A 20,964-nucleotide genomic window follows, 5' to 3' on the forward strand; every position below is an offset into this window, starting at 1 on the left:
TAAAACATATCTATTTCAACAGTTTAACAAAAAATAACCCTCTGCAATGATATTCAAGCTTTGTCCACATCTGATATTTATCCAAAGTTAATAGTTTGTTTTGAGGGTCAGTCCGGCTTTCAGAGCGATGGAGGATGAAGATCTGTGAATCCTAAATCCAGCATAGTGTGGCTCCGTGAACGTGATGTGGAATGCATAAGGAGGGACACTTGACCCACGTTCTGAATCGATTAGGTAGAATCACAGGTAGTCTCTGGGCCAGTCCAGATAAACCCCAAACCGCCTTGACTGATGAGCGCAGGCCAGCTCCACCATTTCAAATTTAAGTAACCAGGTAGAAATCTCAGGAGGAAGGATTGCATTTTGCTCCATGTACTCCCTCCCTTACTCCTTCCCCTTCTGTTTGGACATCATCCCCACTGATATGGCTCTGGGTTTCTTTCCTCCAGTCCACTTTGCGTCCCAGTAGCAGCGAGATATGAATCCGTAGGGATTCTGGGGTTCAACGGGATATGTCGGCTTCCTGGGTCATTCTCCTGGTTTCCCCTGTCCTACAGTGTCAGCCGACAGGCATCCAAGGGACACAGAATTCTCTATCAAACTGCTAATATCATTTGTGACAGATAATCCCTATGATCTGTAACAATACATAATATAACCATGCGGTGAAAATTATGCTAATTCAAATAAGTTTTCCCCAGCTACAACTTCTTGTAGTTCTGCCAGAACTCACATTTCATAAGCCCTGGTTTGTTTCGACACACTCAAATGGTCCACAAGGTGGAAAAATGTTGACCATTAGAGTTGCGCAATTCTCCACAATGGTTCTAGCTTCCAGATGGCAGGAAATACCAAATTGAGGACTAATGATGTGCGCGCATCGATGTGGCCTGAAGAAGAATTGTTATGATGTTGAACGGTCAGATAGCTGGCAACAATCGTAGGTGGCTCATTCAGCTCGTATCTTATTGATACACTACATGGCCAAAAGTATGTGAACAACCCTTCAAATTAGTGTATTTGGTTATTTCAGCCACACCTGTTGCTGACTAGGTGTATAAAATCAAGCACACAGCCATGCAATCGCCATAGAAGAATATTGGTAGTAGAATGGCCCGTACTGAAGGGAGTGGTAGGCCACATAAGCTCAAAACGGGACTGCCGAGTGCTGAAGCGTGTAAAAATGTCCCAGAGTTCCAAACTGCCTCTGGAAGCAATGTCAGCACCAGAACAGTTTGTGGGGATCTTCTTGAGATGGGTTTCCATGGCCGAGCAGCCGCACAAGAGACTTACAGAAATGTCATACACGATGGATAATTAGCTTCCCTATAGAAAATACACTAACCTTCACACATCAAGATGGCAGGTGGGTGTGGGGACAGAGACGGCAGGGGTTCAAACTGTAGAACCCAGTTCCTACATTTTATCTCTGGGATTACTGAATTACTGAATGTACGTACATTGTTTACCTTTAGAGGTCAATGTGTCAAACCAGTTGCTGTGCTAAAAGTGTTATGTTGTTGTGCACTAAAACAATAGCATGGAATTTTTTTTCACTATAATAGCTACTTAAATTGGACAGTGCAGTTAACAATCATTTAAGCTTTCTGCACATAAGACATGTCTATGTCCTGGAAAGTTGGATGTTACTTACGTCGTTCTAGTCACATTAGCGCACGTTAGCAACAACCATCCTGCTTTATGGACACCGATCCCGTAGAGGTTAATCTGATCCTTGATATGCCTCAGGTGGATGGATTATCTTGGCAAAGGAAAAATGTTCACTAAAAGGGATAAACATTTGTGTACCAAATTTCAGAGAAATAAGCTTTTTGTGCGTATGGAACATTTCTTGGATCTTATTTCAGTTCATGAAACATGGGACCAACACTTTACATGTTTTTATATTTTTGTTCAGTGTATTATCGTTGACTGCAAAAATAACTAATCAAATAACCAATTATTTAGTTTGTTTTCTTCTGAACTTTGAGCAAAAATCTAATTTTTGACATTCTGAATCTGCCAGTAATTGCCAAAGTTTCAAATAGGCGTAGCTTGTGCATCACTATCCCTAGCTATCAATAGCTAACAGGGAAGAAATCAGAGGGCGGGCACGGAGTGTGGCTGGGCCAAGCTAGAGCAGCTTGTGAAGTCTCTGGAGCTATTCACAATTCACACGACCAACATCACTGACAGCCAGTCGCTGTCTGATGTGGTGCCGTGTCGTCTCAACCTTGAGGCACACTTGCAGTCAACTACTGTTGCAAAACAGTTGGCACAGGTCCTCCTGAAGTCACTGTGTGAGTGCTTCACATGGAAGATGCCAGCACGATGAATCCAGCAAGCATCTCAACCACAATGCTTCAGAACTATAGCTTCTTCGCATCGAAGATTGTGTCTGAGGTAACGGTCCAGCTGGAAGGTCAACCTGGCAGGGCATTAAGTGCCCCTGTGAGCTGTGGAAATATCAGAAAGAGATATAAGGTGGGTATGTTTAGTCACCTCTCCAGTTCTGGCATGCAAGGATGCTGTTTATTCAAAGCTGTGCCCTGTGGCACTGGATCTTGTTTCTGCCCCTGCCTCCCAAATGTTTGTGGAGTGAATATTCTCTGTCTGTGGACAACTGTCATCAGGCTTGAGAAACTGAACGACCACCTCTTCTTGAGTCTTGTAGATAAACCAGAAAATTTTCTGGTTTAACAGAAACAGATGTTTTTACAAACCCTGTTTGAAGGGGTTAGTCAATGATACATGTTTATTACATAAACATAACATGGCATGACTTCATTTGTTTTTTCCCCCTCTTTGTCAGGTAAAGGTACTTGATTCTTCCATCTACTACTAAAGTAAAAAAAAAAACATTAGATTGTTATAAAATGGGAACGAGAGTTTCCTTCCATATTTCTTGCATCAGTTTAGGCACTTATCCTTTAAATCCAAGTCACATTAGGATTGATTTATAATTTAAACCTAACCTACTGTTTGTCCTGGCAATGGAGTTGTATGGAGTCCTCTAGTGGCCAAAAGCCTGTGTTTAGCATGGGCAGCGCCATTGAGTACTTACACCATTTTGATTTAGTCAATGGGGTGGGACTTCCAACTGATCCCTCCTGATGTCTCTGTTGGCATGACCTGATGACCCAGTGGAGTCATGACAGCTGGGTCATCAGAAGGGATCAGCCAATGAATTTTACTGGTGAAGAAGAAAATAGACTATTTTAAGATAGAGATGGCCTCAATGGCACTGCCCACGCACACAGATGGTCTGTCTATCCAAGTATATGGTCCTGGCCCATCACCTTATGTATTACTGCCCCCAGTGGCAAGAAGTGCCCCTAGCATCCCACGCATAGCCTACTTTCTGTCCCTAACTAAGTAAATGAAACGAAATATAAATGTGTTTCAAAATAAAAACTTAAATTGGGTGTGAAAACTGAATTTCAAATAATATAAAAAATAATATTAAATCACAAAACGACCATAAAGGCTGTTGAACAGTGGACTGTTTTGGGAAACATGTTGGTCAGTACAAACTGTCATGCAACGTAGCAAACATTGAACTGAACTAAACGCACCCCTGGCCACACCCACCAAACGGGAGCAAACATACCTCAAAAGCTGTTGAAGAACAGTGTGCACTGTTTTGGGGAAGCATGTCATTCAGTTCATTGGACCGAACTGGGCTGTATTCACTAGGAATTAAACGTTTAGTTGTAAAACATTTTACATTTGCAACTTCTCTATGATTTTGACTAATTATTACGCCACTGAACTCTCACCCCAGGTTGTTTATGTAGCCACATGGTTATTTGGAGAAGCCTACTGGCTAAATCTGAAATTAGCCTCTGTCTCTGGCAAAGAGATGTCGTGCAGGGGATCTACACAGATTGCCAGTTGACAAATTTTAAAAAGTGGAGAAAATGGGTCTCTTGAGTCAAGCTTTCAATGTAGTAAAATTAATCTCAATTGCACACTCCTTGTGTCCTCTCCTCCTTCTCAAAACCCATTGGTGGCAAAAGCCAGAGGTCCCTCCCCACTGACCTCCTCTAATGGGTTTTGAGAAGGTTACGCTCAAATATATTGGGATAATCTCAATGGCATACTCCTCGCATCCTCTCAAAACCCATTGGTAAATTGCAGGTACCTACCATCGGGGTTGGGTAGGTTACTTTCTAAATGTAATCCCTTAGTTACTAGTTCCCTGTCAAATTGTAATCAGTAACGTAACTTGGATTACCCAAACTCAGTAATGTAATCAGATTACATTCAGGTACTTTTAGATTAATTTTCCCTTAAGAGGCATTAGAAGAAGCCAAATGTATGTTACCAATTGAACATCTATTGCAGGATAAAGTTTACATAGCTGGCCATATATGGATGTTAAATTACTTTATGGGTTGGTTATGTAGGTTTGCTCTAACCCATCTCGTTCTACTACTTCCAAGAATACGATTAAATTATCTTTACATTTAGTATATAGAATTTAAAAGTCAGATGGATGTAGCAACCACAGATAGACGTAAAAAAAAGGGTCAATCAAAATTGTGCGAGTTTGAGCATGTGTCTATTATGCCTGGTTTTTATTTTATTTTAGCAGAATTAATTAGATTGAGCAATAAAAGCCCCACTTTTAATAAATAGGCTGGGATCTGCACTATGCAGTTGTTGCAAAAGCGCATTCAAAAACAATGATTGACAGGCAGTTTAAACTTTTAGAACTCAACCATTGGTATTAAAATACACACTTAGATTTGTGAACAACAACCCAAACCTGCATAAATGTATTTTGTCCCCACACCAAACGTGATCACGACACGCAGGTTAAAATATCAAAACAAACTCAACCAATTATATTAATTTGGGGACATGTCGAAAAGCATTAAACATTCTTGGCAATTCGGATGCCGACAACAGTCGCACCATTGAAAGACATAGCTTGGACTAGCCTACAAAAGCCCTTTCCTGCTTTTTTCCCATGATCCATCAAACACACCGTTTGATAGTCATCATAGGGGTCAGACTCGCTCAGGTGGAACAAATTTAAACTTGCACTTTTTTTTTTCAATGCCGATTTGAATGTCATTGAGAACAAGTGTCAACAAAAAATGTTTCGTAAACATTCTTTCTGAATTTAAAAGTAATCTAGTTTTTAAAAAGTATCTAATTACAATATTTATACTGGTAACGTAACGGATTATAGTTACCGTTTTAAGTAATTCCTTACATGTAACGTTAATGTAATCCGTTATTCCCCAACCCTGCCTACACTAACCTACAGTGTAAAACATTGCCATTCAAACAGTGTTGAAAAGAGAACGGAACATTCTGCTCCATTGTAAAGTGCAACTGTGCCAAAATAATTGAGCGCAACTAAGCGCATTTCATTACCTTGTCAATTACACACAGGACCTGAAATCAAATCTTATTTGTCACATGCTTCCTAAACAACAGGTGTAGACTAACAGTGAAATGCTTACTTACAGGTCCTTCACAATGCAGAGGAAATAATAAGAAAACAATGAGTAACGTTGCTACTGCCTATGTACACGGGGTACCAGAAATGTAGCATAACACCGGATGGTGACATTGGCGGAAAGGGAATAGAGGATACCTAGTCAGTTGTACAAATGAATGCATATGGATTCAGTCTCAGGGTTGTTAGGGTACAGCATAAAGGCAAGTTTTCCATTATCAATGCAGTTACCGAAATATGAACGCTAGATGGCAACATTGGCATGTTTAACTAGTTTTTGACATTGCAAGGAAGACGATAGTCCTAGGTATGGCTTTTTAGTTCTGCTATTACTAAACTAGGTGATAATATTACTTGTATTTTTAATGTATGTATGTATACGAAGTCCATGCATTTTGACCAGGAATCAATGACTAATTTGCTTATAGGGTACTTCGAATGTTTAGGAAGGTCATAATTTAAATCGAGATGATATTCCACCCAAGAATGATGATCATTATGATGCTTTCCAAAATGTTCGCACATGCAGGCAGATCATTGGCAGCATAGGTCAACAATCAAGAACCTTCTCCTGCTACTACAAAGACGTCATCATCATAAACATTTTCTTTCATTCTTAATGAAAAAAAAATCCCTCCCTTTGATTCATGTTACTCGATCCCTCTCTCGCCACCTGGCGTTGCTACTGTCATGTTCTTTCCTCTTACAGCGTTGCGAAGGAATATATATTTTTGGCTTGCATGTGTTCTATAAAATATATTCCAATAACATTGGTTGTACCCGCGTAGGCTATCCTGCATGAATCCTAGTCTTTTGGGAGGGAGAATGAAGGTCGCTCCTGTGTAGGGTGTTCCTTTTACTACTATTCCCCCATCTCGCGTTCCTAGTGTGTGTCAGCCCATCTATCAGGGTGGATCAATGCTGGATTCTCTGCTTCATACAAACTCCTATCCGTTCTCTCGGCCCGCTACACTCGCTTGCCTCGTACCCGGGGGCGCATCTATCAGCATAGATAGCCCTGCGCTGGCTTCAAGCGGGCCTTGAAGTAGATATGCTGTAGTTTGGAATACTGCGGTTTGGACGGTCGGGTTGGAAATGCCGGTGGTGTAAAAAAAGTCAAATTAATATTTCCCTCGTCGCACTGTTCTCCGCGGCTGCCAAGCTCGGTGCTTAGCGGCCTGTACACACAAAATGTCGACCAGAACGCCATTGCCCACTGTGAATGAGCGTGATACAGAGAATGTAAGTATCCAATGTATATTCTTCCCTATGGTCTATATTTTTCTAATAACGATATTATTTTTGCTAAGTATGTGTGGCGATGCGTGTGAATCATAATAATGCTAAAATTGGGCTTGTCTATGTAACCTATCGGTGAGCAAGTTAGCGGCATAGCCCGTGGGGGCAATGGTGATTTAGCTAACGTTACCCATCTTCTGCTATTGTCATTTTATAACGTTAGCGCATTTGAAATTGTTCGTCGGATCAAATTTTACACATGCCATTGTAGACTATCGTAGCCTACACATAAACATTCGTATTTGTAGTAGCTAGAATTTGGGCCATGTCTGCGTGGAAGACTGCGTTCTAAATGATGCTTTCGGTTATCTATGTATGGAAACCGTAGTCTACAAATCAGATACAATGTTGCCTCGCTGATTATAACAACTAGAGTTACACGGTATTTCAATTTCTGGAGGAGACCGCTGTTAAAATGTCCCATAACATAGGACAAATGCTATTGTTAGCCTACTGCAACATTAGATCTAGACCATGTCCCCTTCATCGATGATGGCATGCAGTTCAAAAGCTGTGACTCAACTTTGAGATCATGGTAGGCCTTATACGTGCGGGAAGAAATCCATCTCAGCAGGCCCGTCTCTTAGTGCCTTGAATGATCATCGTCTGTCGTACGGTCGTTTGATGACAAATTGGGAATGAGGCATTTTGCTCTGATTTTTAAGAAAATTAACATGGCTTTCAGGTAGTTGTTACATAAATTAGTTGACTTGCAATTTAATGATTGGTATATATCCATTCATTCTTTAAGAATATAACTCAGAAAGCCTCATTAGTTTAGTTCAACTGTCTTTACCCCCAAATATAAGCTTTTCCTCCTGTTTGTAAACAATGTCATTGTTAAACACTATGAAAACATTATTTTGATCTCATGCATGGTCAGTTGGTGCGTTAGCCGTATATGAATTTCCTCAGCAGATGTGTACCCAAATATTGCTATGATGTTGTAAATCACAGCTGGCCTGGTACATTTTGCATCCTCGAGCCATTCTGAGTGAAGTGTTTCAATTACTCAATATTTTGGACTAAAACGGACGAATGTAACTAAGGCTAAGAATGTCAATGCAATCAAACTAACAAGGGCAATGATCACAAGTCAGTCATAACGTGGCTAATTAGCTAGCTAGCTTACCTATTCATGTAGCCATTTATTTGGCAAGCTAAGAACACGGAGCCTAACCCTTCCTGGTTACGGCTAGAGATTCAGGTGTCATTTTGTTAGCTGACCAGGTCCGAACTTGAACGACTGTTATCCACAGTTAGCATATCTCGTCGATCAAATGGGCGGACAGGTAGACAAGTTCCCATACAGTTGTCAAAACGTAGGTTGTGACCAATGATGTATATAAACCCTGGATTACTGATGCTATGTATTGGCCATATTGACACTCCCCAGTAGGTGCAGTGCTTCATAGGAATGGATGGAATTCTACATAATTGAAATTAAATGATTTTAAAGGCAAAATGAGATATATTTAAGTTTTTTTGTGTGGACAGTAGCATTAGTAATCTCTAAAAATACATTTTTATTTGAATGTTGAGCTCACATAATTTAAACATATGCATTAAGGTGTCTTTACAATGGTGGGGGAGTGCCAAGAAGGAGCCATGGTGTCATCAACACAGCGCCCCCTGGCAGTCATCTAGTGTGTGTATAAATCATTGGTTGGGACAAGCATGCATTAACATTTGTGATTAAGTCATTTAAATGGTGCTCTTATCCAGAGCAACTTACAGGAGCAAATAAAGGTTCAGTGCCTTGCTGAAAGGCACATCGACAGATTTTTCACCTAGTCGTCTTAGGGATTCGAACCAGCGACTTTTCAGTTACTGGCCCAACTCTCTTAACCGCTAGGCTACCTGTCACCCCTCAGGCATGCTGCAGAAGGGCGAGCAGGTTACTATTCGTTATCATTTGTCAGTGTAATTTTGACAGCCAACTACAAGCTAAAAAGTTTCAGAGGGCTTATCTACTGTTCCCTAGTTAGATTTTAGCTCCTCTCTCTCTGGCTAACATTAGTTGTTGAACTTGTTGATATGAATAGGCCACCGAGGGTTACAGCAGCTAGCAAGAACTTCAATTCATTTATCCAGTTAGCATATCGCTTGCATTTGCAAATTCACTCTGGCTATCTACTCTGATTTCAGAGCACTAATAACTAATGAATTTACGAACGCGCAACACCTGCTGAATATGGTCGGTGTCAGTAAACAGGCCAAAAAAGTAAGTCACGAACGCTCTAGATAACATGTAAACAGCCTAGCTAATCATGGTCAGAGTGCGGTGTTCTCTCATTTGTCTGTAAGTAGCAAGCTAGCCAACTTTAACCTTCGCTTGGGTGCTTGGTTGCAGGCAAGCTGCACAAGGACGAGTAGGCTACAATTCCCATCGTTTATCAGTGCAATTTTGACGGCCAACTAGCTTAAACGGCTCATCTTGCTCTGGCTAGCATTAGTTGTTGATGTGCGTAACTGAGGGAGAGAGATGGAGGAAGACTCATGTTATATTTATATATTTGCAGAAAACCATTCAGGTGTATTTTGTGGCTGTTAGCGAATGCATTCTAATGATCTAAAGTTTCGATGTTGCTACTGCTTGTATGCACAGTCCAGTTCAAAGTGAGTGATGGCTTGGACAAGCCAGATGCTTTTTTTATTAGGTTTTATTTACTGCAGTGTTTCATTGATTGTCCAAAAGCATGGCTGCTTTGATTCCTTCTCTATATTGCTTTAGAATCTTCACATGCCTTACTCTACATCATTCCCAAACATTCTATGAAAACGTGAAAATGACTAAGTGCTTGCTTGTCAGAAAATGTAAAAAAGTGTCATATTATTCCTGGGGGTGTGTATGAGCAGATTTTTAAACAAGATTTTATGTTGCTAAAACGCTTTCAGTTGGACTTTTAATAATGAAGCCAGTCAAGTTTTTTGAACTGTTACTGAGAAAGGTGTTTGCGATTGTGCATGTTTATGAATGACTGTTGGATCACGTGTAAAGCGCAATTCAGAGTCCACAGAAGAAGACGCGATAGTCCGGTGTCCCATTGTGACATAGCTACAAGGCTCTGGGACAACAGTTTGCGGGGTACTCAGCTCCCCAAAATTCCCAACCAATGCTACTTCTATTCATTTGAATGGGCGGCGCTTTGAATTAAAGTACGAAAGCCAATGGTCGAATATATCATATGAAGCAAAACTTGTCATACCAGCTGTATTTCTGTCTGCTTGAATGGCGAATAGCTCAGATACACAAGAAAATATTAAATTACCCAGGGAACTAACTTCACTCGGAGATGCACAATAACGTTCAAAATGGGTGTATCTTTCCTTTTAGGCCTTCTGAATAGTAGACTGACTTGTGAGAATAAAGGTATTGTGGAGATTTTCTAAATATTCAGAACCATTCTGTCATTCTTTTGGAATGTCACATGACACAGTGGTTGTCAAATCAATTGGTGTGGTTTAAAATTCGATCTAATAGGCCTACAATTGGTATCGATCCACCTAGACTGGGTCGGCAATATCTGCGGACTGCTTTTTGGCATAATTCATTTGGTTTAAGCCTGGGCGGTATACTGTATTTTATGATATACATGTATTGATGCAGGGACCAGTTTTGCATTTACCTTCTACACCGGTATTTGAATGTTTGGTTTGTTAAATGTTATACGCCATGTGTAATGTCAATTTGTATAGTTTATTTAGCTAATTGTGTAATTTCTTTCCGTGCCACTTTCCACACAGACCTAATCACACGCCCTGTCACTCGCATCTCATTTGACATTCCTCAACCAGGAGACACTTGTGTCCAGACTGCATGATCAATGCAGCACATGCAACAACATTGATGAAAACAATGCTGTTTTCACTTTACTTCTTAATATAAATACACTAGCTTTCTATAATGACACTAAAGGTTTGTGTTTCTTACATCAGCAAACAGCTAGTGTGTCTTTTCTTAGCAAATTGCCCAAAATCTTTTGACCCTAATTGTTAGCAGCTTATGCTAATAGCTAACTAGCTAATAAATGTACTGAGTAAGAGCAAACATAGCTAGCTAATACAGCCTGATAATACAAGTGATGGTGTAGACCAAAATCAGCATATTTGTGCAACAGTATCTTCTCAATCAAAGAGGAATATGCAACACAAGAATGTTAGCTACATGAAGTAGCTAAGAGAACATACAATGTAGCCAAAGCTTATAGTGTCCCCTAGAAAACACTTATCAACATTTTAGTTCCTACTATGTCACAATTACTTCTCCCTGGCATTTTAATTAGTTGATATCTCAAACAACACTGTATTCAAAGTGCCCACTATTATATTCTAGCTATAGAATTAGAATAGTTATTTTATTTCCATTATTCCAACAGTTTTGCTCTATTTGGCAAGTCAAATCACAATTGCAACATTTGGTTAAAAATAAGTCCTTGATGATATGCCCAAATCGTGCAGCCCTACGTGGCAGTGTGGAAATTCTCTCAATTGAGCAGTGGTGTAAAAATACGTTCAAGTACTACTTAAGTAGTTTTTTTGGTATCTGTCCTTTTACTATTTTATATTTTTGACTACGTTTACTTCTCTATATTCCTAAAGAAAATACTGTACTTTTTACTTCATGCATTTTCCCTGACACCTAAAAGTACTCTTTACATTTTGAATGCTAGCAGGACAGGAAATGGTCCAATTCGCGCACTTGTCAAGAGAACATCCCTGTTCATCTACTGCCTCTGATCTGTAGGACTCACTAAACGCATGCTTTGTAAATTATGTATGGGTGTTGGTGTGCCCCTGGCTATCCGTAAATAGAACAAGAAAATGGTGCCATCTGGTTTGCTTAATATAAGGAATTTGAAATTATTTATACTTTTACATTTGATACATAAGTACATTTGATAATTTACTATTGATACTTAAGTATATTTAAAACCAAAAACATTTAAAGTTTGACAATTGTGTACTTTTTCCACCACTGCAATTGAGTGCAGGAAATGGAGAAATGATAAAAGTGCTGAAATTTGTTTTGGTTGAATTGAACAGTATAAAACAATCAGAATGGAGAAAGACTCATTCAAATCACTTAGAATGTATCTGTTGCTTCCTAGGATCACTCACTACTCATAAAGCAAATGTATCTTTTATTATTTTATTATTCAAAAACTAAAAATACCGTAATTCATTATTTTTTTTTTTTAAGTACCGTGATATAATATTGTGGCCATATTTCCCAGCCCTAATTTGGATACAAAATCTTTTCAGTCAACCACCAAAAAAATGTATTTAGCAAATGCAACCCTTGACATTTTCACGAGCAAATAGGCCGAACCCTTGATTTCTGTGGTCTATGCACTGCTCATTGAAAGAATGACATTCCATTCCATGAGCGCCACATGACTTTACTTTTTTTTTGTGAAGCTATACCTCACTTCCATTATTATATTGTCTGTCTCTAGTTTGCTTATTGCCTCAATACAAGATATATTTAATGGCTGACTAATGAAATAAGTTAATACATTTAAGCATGGCATGCCACATGGAAAAGCTAAGTGCTACTGCCCTTTCTCTGAGGTATTGATCCATGCTGTCAGGAGGGAATGATATATATTAGTAGTAGGCTACAGTAGTTCTGAACAGTGCATTCTTCTACACAGCTTTGTTGTTTGTTGCTATCATTCCATATTCATTTCTTGGGACTAAGGCGGGTAAGAATTTCACCCTTGAAATACACATTCATTTCCTACATTGAGGTAACCTAACGTTGAAAAGGCATGCATCAGAAGCGTAGTTTCTCTTGACAGCTATCACGTTTCAGTTCTGTGTTATGTTTGAAATTACCAGCTTATGTCTGGGGAAAGCCTGTTGAAAATGGGAAAGAAGTGCTTTACTTCATTTCTGATTCCAGAACGAGTTGTTTGTTAACTTACTGTAAAATACTGCACTGAAAGAAAATGGGTTTTGAAGACATGCAAGTTGACAGAACTGGGTCTTGTTTCCTCTTAACTGCAGTAGCAGGGCCGATTTCCATTACAATCCAGTTAAGTGCCCTATTACTAGACATTGTGTAATGCTGAAAAATAAATTGCAAATCAATGTCTTTGAATATTATTGAATGTTCAGCATAATAGTAGGCTAATGATTAGTATCTTGATGTTGCTGTTGAAAGAATCAGGGCACTGTTCTATGTAGTGAAACGTGAAGGAAATTATGACTGTTCAAGACTGCTTGGAATAAGTTTGGAGGGGGCATTTGCTTTTTGTTTGTTTAAAATCTTCTAGGAGAGCCTGTATTAGAGAAATGTGATTAAAAGCAGGTGAAAAGTCTCTTGGACCTGTGTTGATGAATATCTGACTGCAACTTGTCTGGGCCAGGTAAAGTAGCTTGACTGGCTTCAATACTCACCTCCCCACATTGAATCAATGTAACAAATACACTTGTGTGCCCTGCATTTGCCAAATTATCTGCCTCTCTCCAGGTATATATTGAGATGGAAATAACCTCATCAAATATTTATCAAAAGCAGGACAGCGTTGACAAATGTGTTTTTAAAGTCCAAGGTTTTCATAATTTTGTATCACTTTATGGTATGTAAAAAGTTGCTTATCATAAATTAAGCCTTTGGTCTTGCAACACAAATTCTGATAATAAATCAGAAGAAAATCAACCTCTGGGGGGTAAAGGTTGCCATTTTCCATCAGATTGGCATAAAGAGAACCTCCATGTTGTGTAGTTTTAGGATGACTATCTTGCCTCTGCTGACGTCAGAACGCCCATTGTTGCCGCAGGCAATGCATTACTACTAACAGCCCTCCGGCTGTAAGGAACCAGTAACTCTCCCCGTAAATAAAGTGAGAGTGAAAGTGAGGGAAAGAGAGGAGTTCACTAAAGCTTACCATATTACTGCATGGCCTTTCAACCAACAATTGCATAACAAGCTTCAATGGGTGCGAGAAAGGAGAGGCTTTCTAAGGGGGGGGCGACTGTACCTTTCTGGATTGCTGTGTCCAGGCAGTGCGCTCATTGTCACACAAATGCTGGAATTTTAGTGGTGTCATCGCTGTTCGTAAAAAGCACCATAGAAAGAGCCTCTGGTGCACCTACCTGCTTTCCAGGAAAGGAAACCGAATCCAGTGACTCCTCGGTGAGTTTCACTGCGGTCATCTGGATAGCATGAAAATAACAAAACCATTATTAACAGGTATTCATTCCCATGTTTATTGTTTAGGGTACGGTTTGTCAAGAAGATTCTTTTACATTGACTGGCTATTGAATGAAGCTCTTTCCCTGGGTTAGGTCGATAACAACCACGCTAAATAATTCCTTCTCTAGTTAGCCAAGGAAAGGGGGGATACCTAGTCAGTTATACGACTGAATGCATTCAACTGTGTCTTCCGCATTTAACCCAACCCCTCTGAATCCGAGAGGTGCGAGGGGCTGCCATAATCCACGTCTTCGGCGCACGGGGAACAGTGGGTTAACTGCCGTGCTTAGGGGCAGAACGACAGATTTGTACCTTGTTAACCTTTTGGTTAACCTGTTGCTTCTACTCGGGACGCTTGCGTCCCAACTAGAGCTCTGGAAATGCAAATGCGCTACGCTAAATGCTAATAGTATTAGTTAAAACTCAAAAGTTCATTAAAATACACATGCAGGGTATCGAATTAAAGCTACACTCGTTGTGAATCCAGGCAACAAGTCAGATTTTTAAAATGCTTTTCGGCGAAAGCATGAGAAGCTATTATCTGATAGCATGCAACACCCCAAAAGACCCACAGGGGACGTAAACAAAATAATTAGCATTTCGGCGTTACACAAATCGCACAATAAAATAGAAAACATTCATTACCTTTCACCATCTTCTTTGTTGGCACTCCTAGATGTCCCATAAACACTATTTGGGTCTTTATTTCGATTAAATCGGTCCATATAAAGCCTAGATATCGTTATATGTAGACTGTGTGATAAACGAAAAAAACATTGTTTCAAAACGTAACGTCATTTTTTAAAATTCAAAAAGTCGACGATAAACTTTCACAAAACACTTCGAAATACGTTTGTAATGCAACTTTAGGTATTCGTAAACGTTAATAAGCGATAAAATTCATCAGGAGGCGATGTAAAGATCATTAGCTGTCCGTCTGGAAAAATGTCCGGCTAGAAACTCAACGAAAATATCCGGTCCTAGACCGGAGGAGATACGGTGTCCTGTATGTGTTTGACCAAGAAAAAACTCGAAGGGAAATGACAAGACTCTAGACACCGTGTGGAAGCTGTAGGTACTGCAACCTCAGTCAATTAATTGTGGTTCACCTTTATCAATGGGTTCAAGTAGCGCATGGATATATTTTCCCATTTTCAGTGATCAGTTTTTCCTGTGCTTTTCGATGTAAATGCCGTTCTGGTAAAGCCACAGCAGTGATTTAACCAGTTTTTTAAACGTCTGAGTGTTTTCTATCCACACAGACTAAGCAAATGCATATACTATATTCCTGGCATGAGTAGCAGGGCGCTGAAATGTTGCGCGATTTTTAACAGAATGTTCAAAAAAGTAGAGGGTCGACTGAAGAGGTTAAAAAGATTGACTCCTAACTAGGGTTGCAAAGGGTCAGAAACTTTCTGGTAAATTTCTGGAATTTGAGGAATTTTGCTTCAATTCATCAAAGTTAGCTTATAATGCTGAACCTTTTTTGTGGGATACACAAGGCAATTCTAGGTCTTATGGCATATTTTGGTTAAACGATCCCCAATTCAATGGAATTGCAACCCTCTGCATGCACAGTGCATTCTTCCATCACATGTACAGCTGTTTCTCAAGATCTTGCATACTAATGAGATGCTATTGAACCCACACTACTATACTGTCTGAGCCAAGGACTACATGCTTTCTGGTAAGTTTTGAATACAATATTAGGTGGGGTGAATATTTTATGACATACATGATTTTTTGTAAACTAGTAAATACACTGCTCAAAAAAATAAAGGGAACACTTAAACAACACAATGTAACTCCAAGTCAATCACACTTCTGTGAAATGAAACTGTCCACTTAGGAATCAACACTGATTGACAAATTTCACATGCTGTTGTGCAAATGGAATAGACAACAGGTGGAAATTATAGGCAATTAGCAAGACACCCCCAATAAAGGAGTGGTTCTGCAGGTGATGACCACAGACCACTTCTCAGTTCCTATGCTCCCTGGCTGATGTTTTGGTCACTTTTGAATACTGGCGGTGCTTTCACTCTAGTGGTAGCATGAGATGGAGTCTACAACCCACACAAGTGGCTCAGGTAGTGCAGCTCATCCAGGATGGGACATCAATGCGAGCTGTGGCAGGAAGGTTTGCTGTGTCTGTCAGCGTAGTGTCCAGAGCATGGAGGCGCTACCAGGAGACAGGCCAGTACATCAGGAGACTTGGAGGCCGTAGGAGCGCAACAACCCAGCAGCAGGACCGCTACCTCCGCCTTTGTGCATGGAGGAGCAGGAGAAGCACTGCCAGAGCCCTGCAAAATGACCTCCAGCAGGCCACAAATGTGCATGTGTCTGCTCAAACGGTCAGAAACAGACTCCATGAGGGTGGTATGAGGGCCCAACGTCCACAGGTGGGGGTTGTGCTTGCAGCCCAACACCGTGCAGGACTTTTGGCATTTGCCAGAGAACACCAAGATTGGCAAATTCGCCACTGGCGCCCTGTGCTCTTTACAGATGAAAGCAGGTTCACACTGAGCATGTGACAGTCTGGAGACGCCGTGGAGAACGTTCTGCTGCCTGCAACATCCTCCAGCATGACCGGTTTGGCGGTGGGTCAGTCATGGTGTGGGGTGGCATTTCTTTGGGGGGCCGCACAGCCCTCCATGTGCTCGCCAGAGGTAGCCTGACTGCCATTAGGTACCGAGATGAGATCCTCAGACCCCTTGTTTGACCATATGCTGGTGCGGTTGGCCCTGGGTTCCTCCTAATGCAAGACGATGCTAGACCTCATGTGGCTGGAGTGTGTCAGCAGTTCCTGCAAGAGGAAGGCATTGATGCTATGGACTGGCCCGCCCGTTCCCCAGACCTGAATCCAATTGAGCACATCTGGAACATCATGTCTCGCTCCATCCACCAACGCCACGTTGCACCACAGGCTGTCCAGGAGTTGGCGGATGCTTTAGTGCAGGTCTGGGAGGAGATCCCTCAGGAGACCATCCGCCACATCAGGAGCATTCCCAGGCGTTGTAGGGAGGTCATACAGGCACGTGGAGGCCACACACACCACTGAGCCTCATTTTGACTTGTTTTAAGGACATTCCATCAAAGTTGGATCAGCCTGTAGTGTGGTTTTCCACTTTAATTTTGAGTGTGACTCCAAATCCAGACCTCCATGGGTTGACAAAATTTGATTTCCATTGATCATTTTTGTGATTTTGTTGTCAGCACATTCAACTATGTAAAGAAAAAAGTATTTAATAAGAATATTTCATTCATTCAGATCTAGGATGTGTTATTTTAGTGTTCCCTTTATTTTTTTGAGCAGTGTAGTAGCCTACAGCAAAATGTGTTTAAATCATAACTAACTTGTTAAAATTTCTGCTAGTTGGTAGTAAAAACTGTTGGTTTTAGCTTGCTTGAGCCTGAGTGTTAATTCACCTGTTTCCATACATGTTTTATTTTAAAACATTTATCTTACAAAGGAGTTGTTTAATCTAAGTGCTTAACTATTTATCTGTACATGGAATTGGATTTTTATTTTTTACTATTTTTTTAAGTTCTTTACAGGAAAATTCCATGGGCACTATCTGATGTGTGGAGACATTTCACTGCAGCTAATGTAGAAGGAAAAGCTTTGTACATTTGCAAACACTGTGCCAAATCATATGTGAAGAATGCAACAAAGATGCAGAATCTGGCCAAGTGCATAAAGTTCCCTCTGCGCTCACAACAAGCAACCTCTGACAAAAGTCCCTCTACTTCTATTTGAGTTTTTTTTAATTAATCGGACACCTTATCGATAGCAACAGCTCATGGTCCTCCTGGAATCAGAAGTTGTATTTGACTCATTGGAGGAACATAGTCAGAAATGCTGATGAATGTCTTGCTCGAGCTGTGTATGCAACTGGTTCACCTCTGATGCTCACAGGCAATGTGTATTAGAAGATATTTCTGAATGTTCTTTGCCCAGCATACACTTCTCCAACCAGACATGTGTTATCTACTCATTTGCTGGATGCAGAGTTCAACAGAGTTCAAGTGAAGGCCAAGCAAATCATAGAGAAAAGAGACTGTATTGAAATCTCTGATGGGTGGTCGAATGTTCGTGGGCAAGGAATTATTAACATCTCCACCCCTCGACCAGTATTCTACAAGAACACAGACACAAGGGACAACAGACACACCGGTCTCTACATTGCAGATGAGTCATCAATGACCTTGGACCACAGAAGGTATTTTCACTGGTGACAGACAATGCTGCAAACATGAAGGCTGCTTGGTCTAAAGTGGATGAGTCCTACCCTCACATGACACCCATTGGCTGTGCTGCTCATGCTTTGAATCTGCTCATCGTGGACATCATGGCACTGAAATCAATGGATACACTCTACAAGAGAGCCAAGGAAATCGTTAGGTATGTGAAGGGTCACGTTACAGCAGTAATCTACCTCACCAAGCAAAGTGAGAAGAATAAGAGCACCACATTGTAGTTGCCCAGCAACACCCATTGGGGTGGTGTTGTCGTCTCCTGGAGGGGAAGGAGTCTCTCCAAGAAATGTCCATATCATAGTCTGCTGATTATGGACAGCCCCATCAAGAGGATCCTCCTGGATGATGTATTTTGTGAGAGTGGTAAGCAGCCTGAAACTCCTGAAACGTGTAGCAGTAGCCATTGCACGGATTGAGGGGGACAATGCCATCCTGTCTGATGTTCAGACTCTGCTTGCAGATGTCAGAGAAGAAATCCGTACTGCCCTGCCCACTTCAGTTGCTCCAAGCAGAGGAAATTACAGTTCTAAAAATGCATCAAAAAGCGTGAAGACTTCTGCCTGAAGCCCATACATGCCGCAGTGTACATGTTGGACCCCAAGTATTCTGGCAAGAGCATCCTGTTTCGTGCAGAGATCAATAAGGCCTGGGGTGTCATCAATACTGTCTCACCACCTTGGCCTGGATGAGGGCAAGGTTCTTGGCAGTCTGGTGAAGTACACTTCCAAGCAAGGGCTTTGGGATGGAGATGCAATATGGCAGTTGTGCCACCATATCTCATCAGCCACCTGGTGGAAGGGACTTTGTGGTTCTGAGGCTGTTTCCCCTGTTGCCTCCATCATCCTCCAAATCCCACCAACTTCATCCACCTCCGAGCACAACTGGTCCTTGTTTGGGAACACACACAAAGCACGTAACAGGCTGACCGACAAGGGTTGAAAAATTGGTCGCCATCCGGGCAAATTTGAGGCTTTTTGAGCCTGACAACGAGCCAACCTCAACTAGGTTGGAAAGTGACCGTGAAGATGATGCCTCAGTGTCTGATGTTCAAGAGGTGGACATTGAGGTCCAGGGACAAGACATGGAAGATAACCAAAGCGTTTGTTTCTAGACTATAATTTCACAGATGTATGTTGAAAATGTTTTTGGGAGACGCGATGGATCTTTTAATATTCCCTTTTGTTGTTCAGTGAAATTATCCCATGTGAAGAGTCAACTCATTTAATTAAAGTTTTATTTCTATTGGAAGGATTTAATCATTTGCAATTGTCTACTTATGAAAATGTTTGTTTTTGTATGATAATGGTAAATATATCCAATGCAAAGGTATCTACATTTAAATGATATTCATTTGCATATATTTCCGTTAATTCCCACAAAGTTTCCACCCCTGAATATTCCTCAAAATGTGCAACCCTACTCATAACCTATTTGTGAAGAGAACATGGCTCTCAGTGGACATCAAAGTATGTCTAACTTTCTACAGCGCCTTTCATATTAAATTACCCCTGGTCAGATTAGTTTACACAGAATAGTCCCCTTGGAATGAATCATAAACAGACTTTTCTTGAAAAGTAACTAATGCATTTCATTTCTCAAACAACACATCAGTCAATGGCCCTGACTCGTAAGGGTGAAGCAAGAAAAGGAACGGTCCATTGGTGTCCTGTAAATGTGTTTACGATTGACAGTATGCATCCACTCAGGGCCCTGTTCCATTTAGATTTCATTTGATCCGTAGCAGAGTCACCTTGCAACCCTGTGGCACATATGGCAACGTTTATAGCTAGTGCCCGCAAGAAACCAGCAATGGTCGATACAGATCATCTTTGGCGCTGCATAAACACAAGTGTTGCGTATACTTACTAGCAGCCAATGGCGGCTCACTTGGATGGAAACATAAATAATCTAGGGACGTTTATCCACTTCAGCAGGTAATAAAGCTCAGTGGTTCTGCTATACGTATGTTAGTTAGCGACTGGAAATGTGCATAAGTCGTAAAGCTAATTGCATCACAGCTCATTGCATCTGACTCCCAGTGTCAATGTTGCATTTGCATCTCTCCCTAGTAGCTAAAGGAGGAAACTAATTGATACGATAATACCGAAATGAAGACCAGAAAAGGATGACCCTAAGTTCAGCAGATGATACACTGGCATTGCATGTGGGCTGTAACTCTAGCTTTTGGATAGTCTCTGTGCCCACGAACCAGACAAGTCGGTAGCTATGTCTGTGATCTGTGAGAGAAACTAATCAAGAGGTTCATAACAAATGCCCAGATACAAGTGGCAACAGCTGCTCTTATAGTCAGATGCTATCCAATACCGGTCCCAGTTTTCTGTCTTTCTGCATGGTTGGACAGCTTATCGATGGGACCGCAAAGTCCGATGCCATTGTGGCATGCCTGCATTACGTCCTCAACCATGTTGATCTACAAAATTGACCACGTTTGAGGTTTGTGACTAGGTTGACTAGGTTCATTTGATCAACGCTTCCCTCAGGGCCAAAGCAAGGGAGAAGAGAATGTTGGGGAAATTACATAATTGGAGTTTCCCCTATAGACATCTGTGCTGTAGATGACATGAATGAGGTAAGGGAAGGTATCTGCTTTCAAAGCTCGGGAGGAATTGGTAAATTTAATTCCCTCACGTCCTTGCAGGGCTACAGTTTCCAACTTTTGAAGCATCACCGTCAAAATGAGCACAGATAATAAGCTGATATGAAACCC

At 40.9% G+C, this 20,964-nt stretch overlaps 1 protein-coding gene across 6 annotated transcripts in view; it reads left to right on the forward strand.

Moving 5' to 3' along the window:
• The first annotated feature begins 6,146 nt into the window (after window positions 1-6,146).
• Window positions 6,147-20,964, forward strand: part of LOC115142651 (serine/threonine-protein kinase MARK1-like) — an 82,489-nt gene continuing 67,671 nt past the window's right edge. For 5 of the 6 annotated variants that reach the window (XM_029682268.2, XM_029682269.2, XM_029682267.2 and 2 more), the window contains exon 1: window positions 6,148-6,715. In XM_029682268.2, the coding sequence (XP_029538128.1) occupies window positions 6,665-6,715 (51 nt within the window). In that variant the 5' untranslated portion in view covers window positions 6,148-6,664. Of the gene's footprint in view, window positions 6,716-20,964 lie in introns of all 6 variants that reach the window. The other variant, XM_029682266.2, reaches the window with a different exon arrangement.

Source organism: Oncorhynchus nerka, linkage group LG15, assembly GCF_034236695.1.
Source record: "Oncorhynchus nerka isolate Pitt River linkage group LG15, Oner_Uvic_2.0, whole genome shotgun sequence".
Taxonomy (NCBI): Eukaryota; Metazoa; Chordata; class Actinopteri; order Salmoniformes; family Salmonidae; genus Oncorhynchus; species Oncorhynchus nerka.